Here is a 19,146-nt window from a genome sequence, read left to right as displayed (position 1 = left end):
AGGAAATGACATCCATTTAGTGAGGCCCTTTCCAGACAGCCCCTTCCCCCAGGACTGAAAGGGGAACAGTGAGCTCTGAGGAGGAAGGCAGCCCTTCCCGCCTGGGGCTTGGGCTCTCCCCAGAAAGCTCCGGCCCCAGCTTCTTCAAGAACACATTCAGATTAGACTTCACTTTCACTCTGAGTGGAGGGGGTTGGAGCTGGGGTTGCAGAGCAGAGACTCCTCCTCCAGGAGCTGCCCAGCCCTCCGCGCCTCCTGACGGAAGCCCAGTGCTTCAATCTCCCTGACTGGTTAAGACCTGACCCAGGGAGGGTCAACTCAGGCCAGCTGGTGACCCATGGTCAGGCAGGAAAAAAATGAGCCCGCCAATTAAAGTCTTCTGGGGGCCATGAATTAAGAAACAGTGAACAGTGCAGGTAGGGAGTGAGCACACAGAGCAGGTGCACAAAGGCGACACCAGATAGAGTCCGGGCCGGCATGGGAGCGTGACGCACATCTTCAGAGAGAACAGAGACTGTGTGGACACGGAGGGCAGGATAGAGAGATCCAGGTCACCTAGGCACTCTGCTAGGCTGGGAATACCCCAGCATCGAGGAACTATGGAACGGACCGAGAAAAACCACAAATGCAGAGGGAGGATGACATCTGAATAGCCTCCTTCCTTCCCTTCACATCTGAATCACATCTCACCACCTCTGTCCCAGGGGCCTTCCTCCAATGCCAGCTGGTTTCCTTTGCAGCTTTGAGGAACAAGGAAGTCTTAACGGAATCATGAGACAGAAATGAGCAAATTCTTGAGTTTAAAAAGCTGATCTGTGAGTAAGAGAGAATTTGGATGCAGGCTCACAAAGTGAGTTTCCCCAATTCCCAGACCAGATTAAAAACTCCCTGGGCTGGGAGAGGACGAGGGGAATGTGGAGAGGGGCTGGGGACTTGGGGGGGGACCATCAACCTTGGGATAAGGCCTGGACAACATCATACAGGGATGCTGCAGGGATTGACATCAATGGTACTCACTGCCATCCCTGGAGAACCTCCATGTGGGGGAGCCCTGGCTTGGCAGCCCAGCACAAGAATCCTGCCTGTACTTCCCAGATGCCCCATCCTGTGCAGAGCCTTCCTCCTTTTAGTACACATGAGCCCCTAAAATGGGCACTGGCACTAGGGTGCAGTGAAGATGGAGATGTGGACAAGGAAGTGCCCATCACTGGACAGAGCAGATGGACAGGGACCTTCTGGTGGCCCATGCAGCCCTTTTGCTGCCTTGGGAAGCCTGACGTGGGCCAGATGCTGGCCCCCTAACAGCTCCACAGAGTAAAGTGTCTCCTGCGTGCATAGAGTCGACTCCTGAGTTTCCTGTGGGGCTTCTCAAACTGCGTCTCGGTTTTAGAATGTGAGGATGGACATCAGAAACCTTCTCATTGATATTTCTTTCCTGGGCTGGTCCATGGAAGGGTCTGAGTTGCTGGACCACTTAGCCCATCTTCCAGACAGACTCACTTAGCAGGCAATTGCCTTCATAATGACTATACATTCATTTTCAGGAGTGTGGTACTTTATGCCACTGCACACAAAAGCATATGGTAGTATGCGCCTGACAGAAGACAGGAATTACATTAAAAAATGTGAAAAGTGAGGCTGGCCCAGCAGTGTAGTGGTTAAGTTCACGTGCTCCACTTTGGCGGCCGAGGGTTCGCAGGTTCGGACCCTGGGCACGGACCCGAGCACCGCTTATCAAGCCATGCTGTGGCAGGCGTCCTACACATAAACTAGAGGAAGATGGGCACGGATGTTGGCCCAGCAAATCTTCCTCAGCAAAAAGAGGAGGATTGGCAACAGACGTTAGCTCAGGGCTAATCTTCCTCACCAAAACAAAAAAAGTAAAAAGAAGTCTCGAAGCTTAGGAAGAATACTTTTGAAAGCTGACAAGGTGCACAGAGCTATTTATTTCTGCTGTGGATGTTCAATTATTAAGGACACACAGACCCGTTTTGAGAAAGAATTTCAAATACAGATTATTTAAAGCTTGTTTTACTGGAAGAGAATATGTGTAGCTTAGTTTATAATCTTAAATATTCAGCTATGTAAAGGTGGGATAATTAGCAAAATTTCACGAGGTATTTATAAATCACCATCAACAAACCATGGTTCTAGAAAATTATTCACAGTCTTCTTCATCTACTTGGGGCAGATTCTATGAGTTTAAAGGGTACAAATTTCCTCAGAGACAGAGAATACTGCTTTTAGTGTCTCAACATTATAACAGATGGGCTATAAAGCAAGTTCTAAGACAAGTGTGTTTTTGTGGGGATATTCATTGTTGATAAAGTTACACAGATGATGGATTTTCGCATTAGCAAGGAACGCATACGTGAAGAACAGTCGGAAGGAATAGAAATCTTTTTTTTTTTCAGTGCAATCTCAGGATTTAGGGTTTCTGAAATCCACAAAACCAGAAAGATCCAAGGGAAAATTAAAGCTACCACTTTCGGAAAGTTTAACCAGAAATGGCTGTTTGATATCCACAAAGCTCACACAAAACAGGGAAGTATTTACATGAAAGAAAAGAAAAAGAGAAGCAGCTTTGACATCTAAGATTTAAAAGATTGTTTCAGGGAGTCCTCAGAACCATCTGTGTCCACAGGCCAGTACCCGACTGAGGTTGAAAGCTACGGGCCTTATGTGAAAAGTAAACTCATGGGACCCAAGTGGAAGGGGGCGATTTGAGCTTAGGCGCAAATGCTAAGTTTAATCAGGTTTTGGAGTATGATCTCAAAGGACTGAGTGCTCTGGTTGAGATCCAAAATTACTGCCAGTTAATGCCATGAAAGGACAGCCCATGGCCCTCTCTCTGGGGCAGCCCGGGGTGACAGGAGACACCTCTGGGACCCTCCCCTTACTGTATGAGGCAGACTCAGCTCTTCAGTGGCCTAGAGGCGGCCAGATGATGTTCAGTCCCCCACATTCCCTTCTCAATGTCCCTCCCCAGGCCTGGGGTGTTCCACAGGGTATCTGGGTCTCTAGGACCCCTATTCAAATGGCCCTGAGCCTTTCTCTGTGGCCTGCCTGGACCTTTCTCACCTGACTGGAGAACAGACTACTCTGGGTCCCCTGGCCATGCCTGACCCTATTCTCTAGGCAAGGAGGGATGGTAAGATCAGGAATCTCTTCCCACCACTTCTAAGCCAGTGGCTGAGTCACCTCGTGGTGCCTCCCAAGGGAGGTGCCCCCACCTTCCTTGTCCTCAGTTTCCACTCACTCCAGACCCCCTGGACTCAGGTCTCTACATCTTTGATCATGGGTTTACTGTTCCTACCTGGAATCTCTTTTCCTCCTTCTCCTTTGGAAAATGTCTCATTCAACTGCACCTCCCAGCACCGCACGGTGCCTTCTCTGAGCTCCCACAGCTCGTTGCGTAAACCACGGCCAGCACGTGGCAGGAGCTGTCCATAAGTGGGCTTTCCCACAAGACAGTGGGTTCCTGCAGGGTGAGGCTGTGTTCAGGCTTCTAGAAGGGTCCAGCCCAGCACTACTATATTGCAGGGTCTCAGAAATGCTTCCTAGATGGCCAAGTACAGGGAATCTGTACTTAGCTCTTTGCAGCTTTGACTCACACATTCATCTGTTTCCTGCTGGCCACTGAAAGGCTACAGGTTAGCTCTGGCAGTATTTCTTCTCATGTCCAATGATGCTCGTCTAACAATTCCTAAGCATCCTAAATGTGCTGGGCACCATGGTGGGTGAAGGGGATAAAAAGAATCGTTCATTCCTGCACTGAACAAACAGTGACTGAGCAACTCTTGGTCATGTGCCAGACACTCTATAAAGTAGGCTTACATCCTACTGCGGGGACCCTATATTCTCAGGGGTAGGATAATGTGAGATTTGGTCCTTGACCTCGGGGAGAGCACCGGCAGGCCCACCCTAACATGTGCCTTTGCCATGTAGAAGAGATGCCCTCCTTCTCGTCCGAGCTAGGCTCCACCCCGCACCACCTGCATGTCTGTGGATACTCCACACAGCAAGTTCAAGCTTCTCCACTTGGGTCTCTTCCCTCTAAGAGGCGAATCTTGGGAGGAGGCCTACACAGGCCTTAGCGGCAGGCTCGAGCTTTCCGGGTGGAGAATTCTGAAGTTCCATGTGCCTGAAGCGTGGTCTTGAAGGGATGGATGCCAGCCTTGGCCCCTGGACTCCTTGCCCTGTGGTTTCTATAATGCAGGGTCCAGGGCAGTGGCTAACTGTGGTATTAGACACCAGTGATGACAAAGTCCTAATCTGCAGGCTTATGTCCACTCATTTAAGGAAGTGTCTAAGGGGGAAATTATCCATTTTTGTCCACTTTGCCTTCATGCCCGCCTGGGAATGCACTACCACAGACAGCAGGGGCCTTACAGGGGTCCTCAGCTCAGGAAGAGCAAGGCAAACGTGCCTTCCTCTGCCTTCAGCTGGATTCTGAGGATCTGAGAGGGGAGGTGGAAGAGAGGGCCCTGCCAGCTGCAGGCAACAACACAGCCTCGGGAGAATGGAAGCTCGCACTGTTTGGGCCAAGAATGGAAATCTCACATCTCAGATGTCAAGGCATCAGGGTGCTAATGGCTACTGGGAAATTCTGGATCCAACTCAGTGCCTGGGTCTCCTCAGCCTTGCCACAGGAGAGCCTCCTTGGTGCCGAAGGTGGCAGCTGGCATCTGTATTAATTGCTCTGTGCGTGTGACTCTCCTGAAGGGCAGGGAGGGTCGTAGAGTTTACTTTATCATTTGGTATTTTTAGAGAATGTCTTTGCTGAAAAGGGACTTCCCATGCCTCTTTTTCAAGGGGAGGGTTTTGAGGGGTTGAGGTAAGTGGATAAAGCCTTGAGGAGCTGATTGCTTTCACCAGGAAGGCAGTCAGGCTTAGTGCAGCTTACGGGTCCACACGAGTTGAGTATCTTGTCAGAAGCCACACACAAAGCAAGGCTAGCAGAACTGGGCTCCAAATCCGTGTCTGCTCTGACTCCAGAGCCCAGGATGTGCTCACTGACCTATTCCAGGTGTGGATTGAAAAGTAAGGTCTCTGTCCCTTCCCCTTGAGTCATGGTGGGCTTGTGACTGCAATAGAGTCTGGTGGAAATGATGTCTGTGACTTCCAAGGCTGGAGCAGTAAAGGCCATGGGGCTTCCTCCTTGTTCATCATAACTCTCCCTCTCTGAGCCCTGGGCTGCCACGTGGAGCCACGCTGGAGAGGCCACACGGAGTGCTCTGGTCAACAGTCCCAGCTGAGCCAGTCCTTTGGTCACTTTAGTCTGGACACCACACGTAGGAGTGCTCTTTGGAGGCCTCTTGGAGAGGGTCACCCAGCACCAGTGGCGTCAGCTCCAGGCACTGGCATCATCACCAGCCATCCAAATCGCCCCATCCCAGGCCCTCGATCCTATGGTACAGCATTCCCTCTGTGCCCTTTCTGAACTACTGACCCACAAAACCCATGAGCAACATAAAATGGTTAGAGGGTGTGTCACTAAATTTGGAGAATTTGTTTCACAGCAATAAATAACCATAATGGAATTAAGAGCATTCCGGTGGAGAGTGAATACCATAGAGATGGGAAAGCAGTGACGTACCTAGTCCAGAATTTGGCCTGGGTCTTTTTGGTTCTGCAGTCACTCCTTAGATATATCTTGACACACACTCCCTCCTCAAACTCTCCAAATGGGGACAAGGAAAACCAAAGGTCTTCAATCCCCTGGGTCTGCAGAGGCAGTGCTGGGGCAGTGGTGTATAGTAAGGGCCAGAACAAACTTTTATTGATCACCTAGTATGTGCCAGACACTGTGCCAGGTGCCATTACATTTAAAACACTAATTTAACAAATACTTTGTCCCTATCATGTGCCAGGAACTGGTCTGGCAATTAAGCCATGCACAAAACAAAGTCCCTGGTCACATGGGGCTTACATGTGAGTGAGGTTGACGGACAATAAGAAAATAACTATACACTATTATGTCAGGTAGTGATCAGCAGTATGGAGAAAAATGAAGCCAGGGAAGGGGAAAGACAGTGGCATTTTAGAAAGGCTGGTTAGGAAAGGGCTCCCCAAGAAGGCAACGTCTGAGCAGACAGCACAAGCTCAAACGTGGAGAGAAAGTCTGTTTGACCTTGGAGTCCACACTTTGGGCATTGATACCAAGGAAAGAATACATACACACCCTCCAGCTTATGAACCTTTTCAAGAGGGTACATTTGCAGATTGCCCCCCACAGGGCTCAGAGGATCCCCACCAGGTGTGTGAGCAGGAAGAAGGGAGACTCCTCTGCAGGCACCTCACTGCCCCCCACTGCAGCCAGGCCCTCCCTGTGGACCCCCCAGGCAGAGCCAAGAGAGGGTACTTACACAGAGCACATGCAGAACCACTGCTCCCTGTCTTCTGTCCTCATTGGTGAAGATGTCACTGGGGAATTCATGCAGGGCTAGAGAATGGAGAGAGAAAACCAGCTCAGTACAGATGATGTTTGCAGTGCTGGAGGTCTGGGACTGCAATGCCAGTCTTCGTTTTAATATGGGGTCCATGAACTTGGGTGAGAAAAAATGATATCTTTATGTTCACACTTCTCTAAATGGAATTTAGTGTTTCCTTTAGATAAGAATGTAGGCAACAAACCACAGTGTGTTAGAGGCACCTGGGACTCGGCCTCCAGCAGATATTTCCATGACACATTGTATTGCTATACTCGCAGCTCTCACTCACTTCAACATTAGGTGGGTTTACATCACCACTTGTGACTTAAAGTGTTAATGAGGAAACATGTGAACTACTCTCATGCAAATTTATTTTCTAATACAGTCGTCCCTCAGTATCCACTGGGGGGATTGGTTCCAGGACACCCGTAGACACCAAAATCCGAGGACGCTCAAGTCCTTTATATAAAATGGTGTCATATTTGCACAGAACATACGCACATCCTCCCGTATACTTTAAATCATCTCTAGATTACTTATAATACCTAACAGAATGTAAATGCTATGTAGATAGTTGTTATACTGTATTGTTTAGAGAATAATGACAAGAAAAGAAAGTCTGTACGTGTTCAGTACACACGCAACCATCGTCGGCCTTTCCGTCCATGGCGGGTTGAATTCGAGGATGTGGAACCCGAGGATACAGAGGGTCAACTGCACTTTGACAACTTCATTTCAGCATGGTCAGTTTCCTTTTGTAATCTTCTATATTTTGTTGCATGCAATGAAACACGTTTTTCTGAGCAGAGGTCTGCAGGCTTCACTGGATCACCAAAGGGGGCCATGGCACATGCAGGCTTAAGGCCCCTGCTCTAACTTGTCCCTCATTTCCCTCCTTTCCTTTCCTTCTTGCCTGCCCCAGCTTGGGGCCTTGGGCCTGGTGCTATTACAGCTCCCTCCCTGCTCTTGCACCCTACTCCCCTTTTGAACTTGACCACATTTGCCGCTGAACTGGAATATCAACCACAGGGTTGCTCACACAGCCCTCCCTGCCCCGGGCCTTCTAATCTTTCCTCCCTCTCTTTTTTATACTCTGCAAGTGTTCATTCACTGAAACAATTACTAACTGAGCAGTTACTGTGCACCAAGTGTCCTGCCAGCTGTTGGCAATTCCGTAGTGAGCGGTGGTGCACGTGCATTCCTCTTCTCACCAGATAGCACCATGTGCCGTTCCCTGAACACACCTTGCATTTTCTTTCTTCTTTTACTTTTGTTTGTTTATCTGCACAGACTGTACCGTCAGCCTGGAATATGCCCCATCCCCAACTGTGCCTCCTCTCTGCCGCTCATAAAATCCCATCAACCTTCCTGGCCAGGGCCTTCATGAGGCCTCCTGTGGTCCCTACACTAGGAGCCCACTGCTCCCCTCTCTGGAGGATGTACAGATGTGTCAGACAAGGCTCTGCAGGAAGCTGTGCGTGCAATACCCCCCTTCAGCAGATGTCACCAGCTCGCAGAGGTCTTTCCCTCAGAGCTCCACGAGGTCTCCAAGTCTATCTCCAGTGAGTACTCAGGGAAACCATCGCCAGTCGAAGGGGAGTATGTATGAGATAACACCTGCTTGCCACTTGTGTTTGGGGTTCCCCTGAAAGCAGACTCTCAGGCAAGATTTGGGAGTATGTACTTTATTTGGGAGGTGACTCCTGGATACACCGTGAATGAGGGAGGCAATGAGACTAGGGAGGAAGAAGAGACAAAGACAGTGGCATTATTGAGCGAGTGAGTGATGGCTCAGGACACCTGGGTCCCTGTCCTGCTGGGGACCCCAAGAAACTGCACAGAACATGCCTCAGGATTATAGCTTGCTGGCCAAGAAGTTTGCCCAAGACACAAGCTTTTGGCTACTCCTTGAAAAGGCTCCTCTCTCTGCTTCCGAGGCAGCACTGGATGAGGATGTCCTGTAGGCCTTGGCCAGAGCCACGTGGTGTTGGGGCCAGAGCGTGCATCCAGTATATACAGCATGGCTCACCTGTACATGTCTAGCTGACCACACTTGCTAGTTTTGTATGATCCTTTATGGGAGAAAATGGGGGAAACAAGGAAAGACAGGGATGTCATGATCACCCCAAGAGTCTTTCTAAGCTGAGGTTGTTCTAAACAGGCAGCACTGAGTTTTCCCAATCAATAAATGAGGGTGAGCCTGGAGGATTTCACCTTGAGGACCAAATGAAGCTACTATATGGAAATTACTGTGAGGGGATGAGGGTCCACAAGATAAGCTGGGAATTCATCCATCAGGCCCTGGGCACTGCAATGCTTCCAGCCACTCTATTGAGATGTCTCCATTCTGGCATCTTCCATCCACAGGCCTGACGCCTCTGGCTGGCAGTGCTCTTGTTAGGTAAGCAGAGCTGGAGGAAGCTCTCCAGGCTCCTTGATGAGAAACTCCTCTAGGCCCTCTTCTCTGAAACCTCCCTGCTGGCGACGGTGTCCACACAGGCTGGACCTGGAGAGACCTGCCTTCTCTGCAGCCCCAGTCATTTCCTGCCCCTCCTTCTTCCCCTCTGGCTCTCCCTCTGCACACAGGATGTCTTGCACTCTTAAGAGATTCCTGCTCACACTTTCTCCTTTGAACTTCTCTTTGAACTCTCTGTGGGTAAATGAGTTTTAGCTCAAATAACCAGCCCATGGCTCCCACATTTCCTCCCCTCAACACCAAGAAGTCCAGTATGGGTCAGAAACCATAAGAAATGTTCCTTTCTGCCCACTTTCCAAACCCAGGAAATTGACAGCCTATGTGGGCCACTGCCGTGATGGGAAGGGGGCAAAGGTAAAGAGAGGAAAGGTCCCCCCAGGGCAGCCTGTCCCACACCCCTCTCGGGCACCCAGAGCCCCAGACTTTCTAGCACTGTTCAGCTCCCATGTTCGCCTGGACTTGCTCAGACCTTGTGTCCCAATCTTTGGTTCTGAAAATACAGCAACCACTGTCTACATCTCTGCACTTCTCCTTTCTGATGCTCCCTTTGTTTTGTACAAATTCTCAATGCCCTTGGGATGGGCTGGCTGGTGATGGACTGAAACGGGTTGAGAGAAGGCTCTGATAGCCGACAGCAAACTTGTGCAAAGACGACAACGGTGCACATTTATGGAGCACCTGTTCCCGCAGGCACTGTGCCTTGCACTTTGCACCCAGTGTCCCCTTTTACCCTCACAGAAAGCTATTATTCCCGTTTTGAGGATGAGGAACCCAAGGGACAGACGGATTAGAACCCATGCTTGAGGATCCACAGCCAGAAAGCTGCAGAGCAGGGCCACACGCGCAGCAAATCCAGGCCCGGTGACGCCTCATCACTGTCACCCTAGTTCCTGGGATCTATTTGCAATCTTACTCTGCCCGGTGACCTCTTCCTTCTCGGGACTTCCTCCAAGCAGGGGATCTGATCCGATCTAAATTCTGCCACTACACACCAGGCGGAAACAGGTAGGCTGTTTTTTTTCTTTGCATTTCTCTGTGTAGCTTCCACGGGGCTTTTCAGCACTGGCCAGTCCAGGGTTTAAATGTGACCATCCTATTGCCCTCCCACACTCAGAGCTGGAGACGGGGGTAGTAAGCCAAGTCAAAGTATTGATCACAACAGCCATCACCCTCGGGAACCTGAAGCCAGTGGTCTGCCCTGTGATGTGGGGACCTCTTATCATCAGTGAGGAGCAGAGGTGGAAAAAGAGGTGGGGATTGAGGGACGTTCTGTCACTGAGATGTGGAAGCCAGTCACTTCTTCACTTGCTGCCCCATGGGCTTCCTCCATGAGGAATAATGTGGCTTTGAGCAAAAGCGGGGCTGAGAGTAGCACGTGCACGGAGTGAAGGCCACGGCGCAGCAACCCCATCAGTCTGTGTGTGCAAGGCGTCCACACCTGGGCCGGTTCCATCCTCCTGCCTCCCTGCCACTGCATCTACGAAGAAATCCAGGGCCTGTAGCGTAGAGGTTCAATCAGGGGTACCCCATCAGCAAGTGAAACATTTATGTTTGAATCCAGGCATTTTGATTTTAAATCCCCTTGGCACTCAACAAACAACAGTGGAATGATGATGAATAAGTGGATCCAGTGGGCTTCACATTTTGGCGGGGGAAGGGTCTCATCAGAGGTCTTGATGGCCGGCCAACCCTAGGACCCGGCTGGGGCTCTTGGAGGAGATCATGCCGGAGGCTGTGCTTTTGGATGGGGTAGGACCCACAGAGCCCAGTGCTGGCTCAGGAAGGGCTGAGGTGCTGTCCGAAGTCCTGGCCAAGCAGGTGTGGGCGAGGGGAGGGACCACAGACACTCTCGCTCAGGCTCCTCTTTCTTCACTGCTCAGGGACCCTCCTCTCTCTCTCTCCGGGAAATGAGGGGCTTGGCATCGGCCCGATCTTGGTCTGCCCTTCATGGCCTGGTGTCTCATCCATCACCAGCTAGAAACTCCCAGCCCTCAGTCAAGGGTGCCTCCCCAGTTAGTCAGAAGCCACAACTGGCCATGAGGAAATCAGTGAAAACTCTCTACAGGCGACTCCAGTGCAGTAGCACCGGGGTCTGTGAACGGAGCAGCTGGCACTGTGGGACTTCCTCACCAAACCGAATGTGACTGGTCAGCGGCTGAGATGAAGGGTGGGTGTGGTAGGGGGCAGTGGTGGGAAAGGCAGAGGAGACTCAGTTAAATGCTTTCAAACCAGTTTGCTTCAAGAACAATAACAAAACTCTTATTTGGTGGTTCATAGCAAGATGGAAAGAACGTCCAGGTTAAGTATTCCCCAGGAGGCTTCACCTGACACGGATCACGCTCTGACCACTTTTTCACCCTAGCTCCTCGGTGAAAACACGTGTGGGGCTGCTGATGAAATTATAACAATGATTTCAAAAAGCTCATGCACTTGCAAAGAATACTACATACATATATGTTTCCCTCTTTTAGATGCATTGTCTTTTGAAAAAAAGTGATGAGAAAAGATTTCTTTAAAAGATGGAGCTGGGGGCCCTCTCCTCTTGCCCTTCAGGTGATGAGCCTTCATTCATAGGTCCCACATGCCTATGTTTGAGGCTGGGTCCCTCCAGAGCAGACCCTGAGGCAAGGGTTTGAAAGCCAGCAGTTTATTGGGGAGATGGTCCCACGAGGGGAGTGGACAGGTGAGCAAGGAAGGGAAGGAGCTGACGTGGTAGGCGCAGACTTGCTGGGGCCCCTCTGGGAGATGGTGTAGAATATGCCTCCGAGTTGTCCACAGATGCCCACCCATCACTGTTCAAGGCAGTCCTAAACACTGTAGAGCTGGCACCTTTGCACTGTTGCTCAGCTCTGCACTGGTGGAGTCAACTGTGTTCCTGGGACCAGAGAAGGCCCTAGACAGAGCCACAGGTGCACCAAGAAACCATCCACACGTCCAACGTGTGATGCTGGACCACATGTCCCAGTGTCTGCTACAGCCTGCATACCCCATCCCCGTGATCATCCAAGCCTCTCTTGTGTAGGAACTGGAAAAGAGGAGGTGCAGGTATCTTCATGAGTAGGAACGAGAGACCAGAACTTGCTCATGCATAATTGGCATCAGCACACAGCAGCGGGGTATGGGGTGGAGGTGGCAGAAGGGAGGCCCGAGGACTAGGCATGAAGATCCGGATAAACTGTTGTTGGGACTTGCATTCTGAATGGGGCCCAAATGTTAAGATTTCCACCACAGTTAGCTGCATTGTAACGTGTTCTTATACTAAGAATTGATTCCACCATGTTAGAAGCTTCTTTGGCTCATTTGCAAAGGACATTACCAGGTGACCCTGGCCACAGAGAAGTTGAATCAGGAAGATCTTTGTCACCAGAGACCCACTGGGGCAGCAGTTTCATCCAGCGGAGGCCCCTAATGCTTACTGTTGATCTCCTCAGCCCCTACACCATACACACAGTTACCAAGATACACGTTGTTGCTTCACAAAGTGCTGCTTTGTCGTGGTTCTAGAGCAGTTTGGTGTGATTGTGTTTAATCTTCCCAAGGAAGGGGTCAGCCTGGCGTCAAGGAAAAGGTCCTCGAGTGAGTGTCTGGAAATGTGGGACTCAAGCCCAGCACTCCCAGTATGGCCTTTGGTGGCATGTATTTTCACCTCTCCAGGCCTCAATTTGCCTGCTGGCTGCCTGAAAAACTGCCCGAGGTTCCTCCTCACTGCTCCCTCTAGTCCAAGCACAGAGTACAGTTAGTGCACACAGCAAATGCCCAATAAATGTCAGGGGATGAAGAACTCTGAAGGGAGCAGACCCTGGACGCTGACCGGGGATGGAGTAAGTCAGCCCTGCCCAGCTGGCCCAATGGGTCAAGAAAAGAGCTGCCAGCAGCAGCTGTGCTCGCTTCCCCCAGACAGAGCAAACTCCCCATCTGGCCAGCACAGACCTTGGTGCCGCAAACCCATCTGGGAAATGGTGTTTTCAGAAGAGACGCAGCTGTCCAAGAAAAGAGTGTATGGAGACAGGGTGGCACACTGCACAGGGAGGCTCTGCCCAGCGCTCTGGGCCTCAGTTTCCTCATCTATAAAACAAGGTGGGGCTTCTAGTGCCTCCTTGGAGCTGATGGTGGTGCTGATGCCCTCCCCGCTGCCTCACTTGGGTGTGATTCCTATGCCCAAATCCACAAGAACCAGGGGCATTTCTCAGTCCAGGTCTCAGCTGGAACACTTGCCCATCTTTGGGAACCTAACATTTTCCTTGATTCGATTTTACATAAGGGCCCACAGTGCGGAATCAGGCCCGGTTCAAATCCCACCCACCCCACTCACGGGTTATCCTTTCCCCTCCCAGAGCCCCAGTTCCTTCATCTGTAAGATGGGTGTGAGGAGGCCTTTCTTGCAGGGTTGCTGGGAAGAGTGCAGACAGTGTGTGTGAAATACCCCCCTCCCCACCCCCGTCCTTCCTAGGCTATGTATTGCTATTCTTCATAATTATAACAAGGATGGGATGCTGGTCCAGCAAGGGGCCAAAGACACATTCCCTTCTGGTCTTGGGGTTGAAATCCACCTGTCGCCAATTCCTGCCTGCCTCATGTTGGCCTCTGTTTCTCCAGGACGGTGTTTAGTCCAGGGAGCCACACGAACGCATGTGCCTCTAGGTAAGTGCTCCTGTGTTCAGGCTGCTGGGGCCACACGGCCCACACGCCATGTGCAGAACAGCTACACATCTGGCTGAGGGTTCCCCCAAATACCTTCAAAGTCCTCAAAGTCTCTTTCTGCTCCTCTCTTTCTCTCTCCCAATATTCCTTTCAGTACATCACGCCAGCCCCAGGGGCCAGCAAAGGCAGGCAGTACTGTTCCCATAGAAACCACAGAGCTCTGGACGAGTGGATCCCCTTACCAAGGCAACAGCAATCAGCGGCCCTGCTTGTCTCTCCGGGCTGCTTTCCTGAGGCCCGAGTTTGATGAGTCTAAATGGAAGTTCACAGGGGATGGAGAATATATTCTGTTTTGCTTGAAAATAAAAAATGCGGCAGGGACATTCATGGCATCTTCAGATATACTAAGCACATACTGATCAAATGGAGCAGCCCAGGATGAAGATCAACACATCCTAAAAAGCCCAGCTTCCTTAACACGTCTGAGCAAAAGGAACCTGGGCCACTGCAACCATCAGAACACCAGGCTCTCATCCCAGAGGTCTTTTCATAACAAAATACTTAGCACATCTTGATTGACTGGCCTCTTGGGGACTGCCCCAAGAATTTGGGGTCCTGACACTGCCCAACTGCTCCCCTGCAGTGATGGGTGACTTCGTGCTTCTGTTTCAGACACTTTCGTCTGGCCTGGTGCTCCCCCTGTGAAGCCTGCTGTTCCCTCTTTCCCTGGTGTGAGCGATGGGAAAACCCAGTCTGCCAGGTGTGGTAATACTCAGCCTCCCACAAAGGCTTCCTGACTCTCTTTTTGTGGCCCTGTTGTGCTGTGCAAGACCCAACAAATGACTTTCCAACCAAACTGCAGTCATTGGTTGCCGATATGTAGCTTTGACTCAACTACACGGTGAGCTCCCTGAGGATGGGAACTCTGTCATTTCTCTCTCTATGGCCAGCACCCACCAGGCCGGGACCCATGAAAGAGAATAATAAACCCAGGGAATACAAGTGTGAATGAACTCAGAGGGCCTTTCTCTCAAGAGTCAGTTTTTGTATAAACACAAGACAATTATTAGCTGAGAAAAAACATTGGGAAGGACAGTTCAGTAAAACCCCCAACGACTGGATTCCAACTCGGGTGGCCATTCAGGCTGTTCACAAATATCCCATTTCTCCTTGTTCTGGAGACCTGGAAGGAGTACATTTCTAGGTCCCCTTCATGGTTAGGTGGTGTCATGCCACTTGCTTTGGTTAACGAAATGTGAGAAAGAGGACATGTGTCACACTTTCAAGAAGACTTGAATAGCCAGTGTCTGATTTACCACCTTGCATTTTCTTCTCTACACATTTGTGGAACCCTATGTCAGGATGAATATTCCATCAGCCTGGGTCCCTGAGTGACTGATATCAGAATCCCATCCCCCTGATACACACATTTTGTATGTATAGCGTGAGTAAAAAATAGCATTTTTTATCCTTCTTAGCCACTGAGATTTTGGGACTGTTTGTTACCCAGCATATCAAAGCCCTCCCTGAATAATGCAATAGCTAATGTGGTCCTCAGTATCCCCAGAGCATTTTGCACATGAGGCCTTGCCTCGCAGTAATTTTTGGTTTCCTCTGTTTTCTCCACTAGACTACGGGAGGTTAGTTAAGGCTGGAGGAAATTTATTCCTCTCTGTATCCCCAGTGCCTCGTTAAGTGCCTGGCACTTTATGAGTGTTTCTTGATCAAATGAACACATTTGTCATAACTGAAGGCCCCTAAACAAAATTATCCACAAAAGAATCTGTGTAAAAGTAGATATATTTACAACTTAATTTTCTAAACATTTAGTCTTTGGAAAAGTTTCAGAGACATTTCAGTGCCCTCCTCTTATAGTCAGTGAGGTTCAGCAAGCCATAGGAGTGCAAGGGGGAGAGAGTACGACAATGGGGGCGGGGGGTGCAGGGGGGTGTCCTGGGGAACTGCAACCTGCTGTTATTTGTGTCTCATTCTAAGCACCATGCCAATAACACTGAAAAATTTATGAACAAATCAAAACTGTGCAAAAAATACATACTTATTCAGCCCTTACTATGCACCCCATACTGTACTCAATCCTAGTTACAGAAAGTTGAAGCATGCACAGTCCTGATCTTTGAGGAGTTAACAGTTGAGTAGAAGAAACATTAGTTAGGCTGGGGGCAAGGGAACCCTCAACTCTCCTTGAGATCATGCCAATAATTTAAGTATCCCGAATTTAAGGACAGAATTCATCTTTATTGTGTACTATAAATATATATTTATTACTTTTTCATTGCTTCTACATGATAGGAAGCATGATCCTCAATTTACAGATAAGTAAGCCAAGGCCCAAAGAAGGCAAATAACCAGCCCAAGTTCACACAGATGTTAGTGGAGGAACCGAGATCATAGTTGGGGTCTGACTTTCTAGCATGTCCATTCCTCTGTACTAGAAAGGGCAAACTGACCTTTTTACCTGACTTTTAAAGGCACAAGTCCTTCCTTTTGAAAAATAAAGTTCTGGATTTAAATGGATTGATGTGTGCATGGAAACAAGATCATGAACAGCATCTCTGTGATGGAAGATATAACCACAGGTTCTTGAGGTAACCAAGAACCTCAATGCAGGGCTCATCCAACTATCAATCAAAAAGATATCACCAATCAGATTTGCTGAGAAAGATTGTTTCAGCCAAATGTTTATGTGGTGACATTTGCTTACCACAGGCAGCTAAGGTTTTATAAGAGCCTCAAGACCTGGATTGGATGCCCTCCTTCACCACTCATGAGTTCTATGGCTTTGGGAAAATCCCCTAACCTCTTTCAGTCCTAATTTCTTAACGTGAAAAATGGGATAAGAAAAATAATACCAATTTATGTGGTTATTATGAGGATTAATTGTGATAATATTATAAAATATGTAGTGCCTACAATTAGGTAAGTACAGTCATGCGCCGCATATCGATGCTTTGGTCAATGATGGACCACACATACAACAGTGGTCCCATAATATTAGTACTTTATAGCCTAGGTGTGTAGTAGGCTATATCATCTAGGTTGGTGTAGTACACTCCATGATGTTCACACAATGACAAAGTCACCTAACGACACATCTCTTAGAACAGGTACCTATCATTAAGTGATGCATGACTGTATTATCAAATGGTAGCTCCTTTTACTTTATTAAATAAGGGAAAGGGAGAAATACGGACAAGAGGTGTTTCCCAAAACATCAATGCCCTGTCCACATTCCTGGGGTCCTACCACTTTTGTGCTAAGCAACTACCAGCACTTGCATCTCTTTGCCTGAAGGCTTTCTCCAAAGCTGAGAAAGGGTGCCCTGCCCAGCAACTGCAGGCCGGATATGCTGGAGAATTAATACTGCTCTTTTCCCCAGGAGAAACCCTCAGTCAACATCTGATGGAAGATGGATGTATAAATACCTCAGCTCCCTCACTCTTGTGAGATAACTCTCAGGTGTGTTCTATACTGTTTGCTAGGGTTCTCAGCAGGATTAAGCTCTAGTTGCCCATAGTGACAACTGGCTTTATAACACTATTTTGACTGGCTGCCTTCCCTTCCCTGTCTCATTTCCTGACTCCTCTATCTGGGATCATCTTCCAGATAAACTTGCACTTGAGTCTGCCTCAGGATCTACTTCTGGTGAACCTGTATTTAGACAAGGGGAGCTAGGAATTTTGCAATTTTGCACTTCTCCATTTCAACAAGGGTTATTTTTTCCAGAAGAGGACTCATCCATATTCAGGTGAATTTTCCCCCAAATAATGGCAACAATCTTCAGTGGCATTATTTCTGTGCATTTATAGAGAAATGATGCATAATGCATTGTCAATAGCAGCGTGGAACCACCTCACTCCTGGATGCAGGTTAGGAGACTGTCTTTGCTCCTTTTTCATGGTGCTGAAGTTGATCCAACACACCCATGAGAAGCTCCCTGATTTCCACTTCAGAGCTCTTTTGCTCATGTCCACATTGGCAGGAGCTTTTAAACAATCATCCCACAAGCTTTTCTCTGGAAGAGAACAGACATTCTTTGCAACTAAAGAACCCCAATCATTAGTTACGTAGACTTTTGGCCTGGCAGGGCACTGAAATGTAATTTGAAGAACTAGAAACATATTTCTTTATCAATAATAAAAATCCATGGCATCAATGCTGCTCATGTCTCCGAGCCAGCAGCTACTGTAGAAAATACAGAGATCCCATGAATAATGTAGTGTTCTCAGGCCACAAACATGGCAAAGATAGAAGAAGGCCTACTTGCAGGGGAAAGAGCCTACAACTTGCATTTGTTGCTCATGTGGGATTACTATGGCTGTGTCAGTAATGAATCCTCATTAAAGGAAACGAAATATTTATGGTAAATAGTCTTGTGGTGTTCAGAACTTTGTGCCCTTCTTGGACTGCTCTGTTCCTCAAAATGTCCCTTGGTGCCAACGTCAAAGACAGAATGTTTGGATGGATGAGCTGGGGTCTGACCCAGGTGCTGCATCTCTCATGCTCTCATGTCTGCTTATTGATCAGAGAAATTCAGACCAACAAGCTGATGTATGCATAAACCCACTAAATAGCTCTTTAAGAGGATACACAATAGTTAGAAGGAATACCCATTCCTTCTCAGCACCCTTTGAGATGATCAGGCTACATGAAAAACTTTCTTAGGAAAAATGCAATTAAAATAGTTCTTTTCGAATGTAGTAATTCCCTATAGGAATATATGTTGAAAATGTTCATTCTTTATGCATTTACTTTATAGAAAATGAAATGTGCATGCTAAATAATTGTAGGTTTCAAAATCAGTGATTTTTTTTTTTTGGTCAACTCATCACATTTCAGAGCTAGAAGTAACCTTTAGTGTTCTATTGGTCCACAGATGGAAAGGTAATAACAGAAGGATTTGGTGAGAAGAACCATTAAAGTTTTCCCTCTTTCTCTTTCTCCATGATGTTATTCCATGATCATCAATTTCAGGGATGAAAAATAGATATTATCTCATATGTTCATTAGTTGACTGGTAATGACTGACCGTTAGGCTGAGTCTTGGATGAGGCTCAGTGTGGTAGAGCATCGTGATCTATTAACAATGTCTGTCATGGTAATGGTGATGGGAATGGAGGCATGTGTGCTTCTTATCTCCCTATACTGAAGCTTTGTTGATGAAGTCCTAAAATGAAAGAATAACTGGCACTCTTTGTCCCTGGTAACAGTGATTCCTACCATCACTTCCTTTGATCTGCACCTCTTTTAAAGTATAACCATTTAAAGGGAGGGGGGGATTAAAAGTGTTTTGATACAATCCCACGAATATACCAAACATATTCAAGCAGATGTATTAAGTTTTTACCTATCAATAAAATATTAGCTTGAAATATGTGTATAATAATGAAATAAACATCTAAGAAAACTCACAGTTAGTTGTAGGAGGAGATGTAAATAAATAGATAAACTATTGGCTAACTCAGCTGGCAAAATAAAAGCTGTACTTACTCCTCATTTAGTACTTAGCAGTATCTGGCCTCTCCTTAAGAGAAACACGATGTTACCTGCAGGAAATAATCTTCCCTTTTATATTAC

The 19,146-nt window shown here is 48.2% G+C and overlaps 1 protein-coding gene across 1 annotated transcript in view; it reads right to left on the bottom strand.

Moving 5' to 3' along the window:
* SLC24A3 (solute carrier family 24 member 3) overlaps window positions 1–19,146 on the bottom strand; it is a 471,543-nt gene that overhangs the window by 180,435 nt on the left and 271,962 nt on the right. The window contains exon 3 of the mRNA XM_004433710.3: window positions 6,369–6,445. Within this exon, the coding sequence (XP_004433767.2) occupies window positions 6,369–6,445 (77 nt within the window). The remainder of the gene's footprint in view (window positions 1–6,368; window positions 6,446–19,146) is intronic.

This window comes from Ceratotherium simum, chromosome 21, assembly GCF_057802395.1.
Source record: "Ceratotherium simum simum isolate JZ-2026a chromosome 21, ASM5780239v1, whole genome shotgun sequence".
In the NCBI taxonomy this organism is placed as follows: domain Eukaryota; kingdom Metazoa; phylum Chordata; class Mammalia; order Perissodactyla; family Rhinocerotidae; genus Ceratotherium; species Ceratotherium simum.
This window is presented reverse-complemented; position numbering and strand designations above follow the sequence as displayed.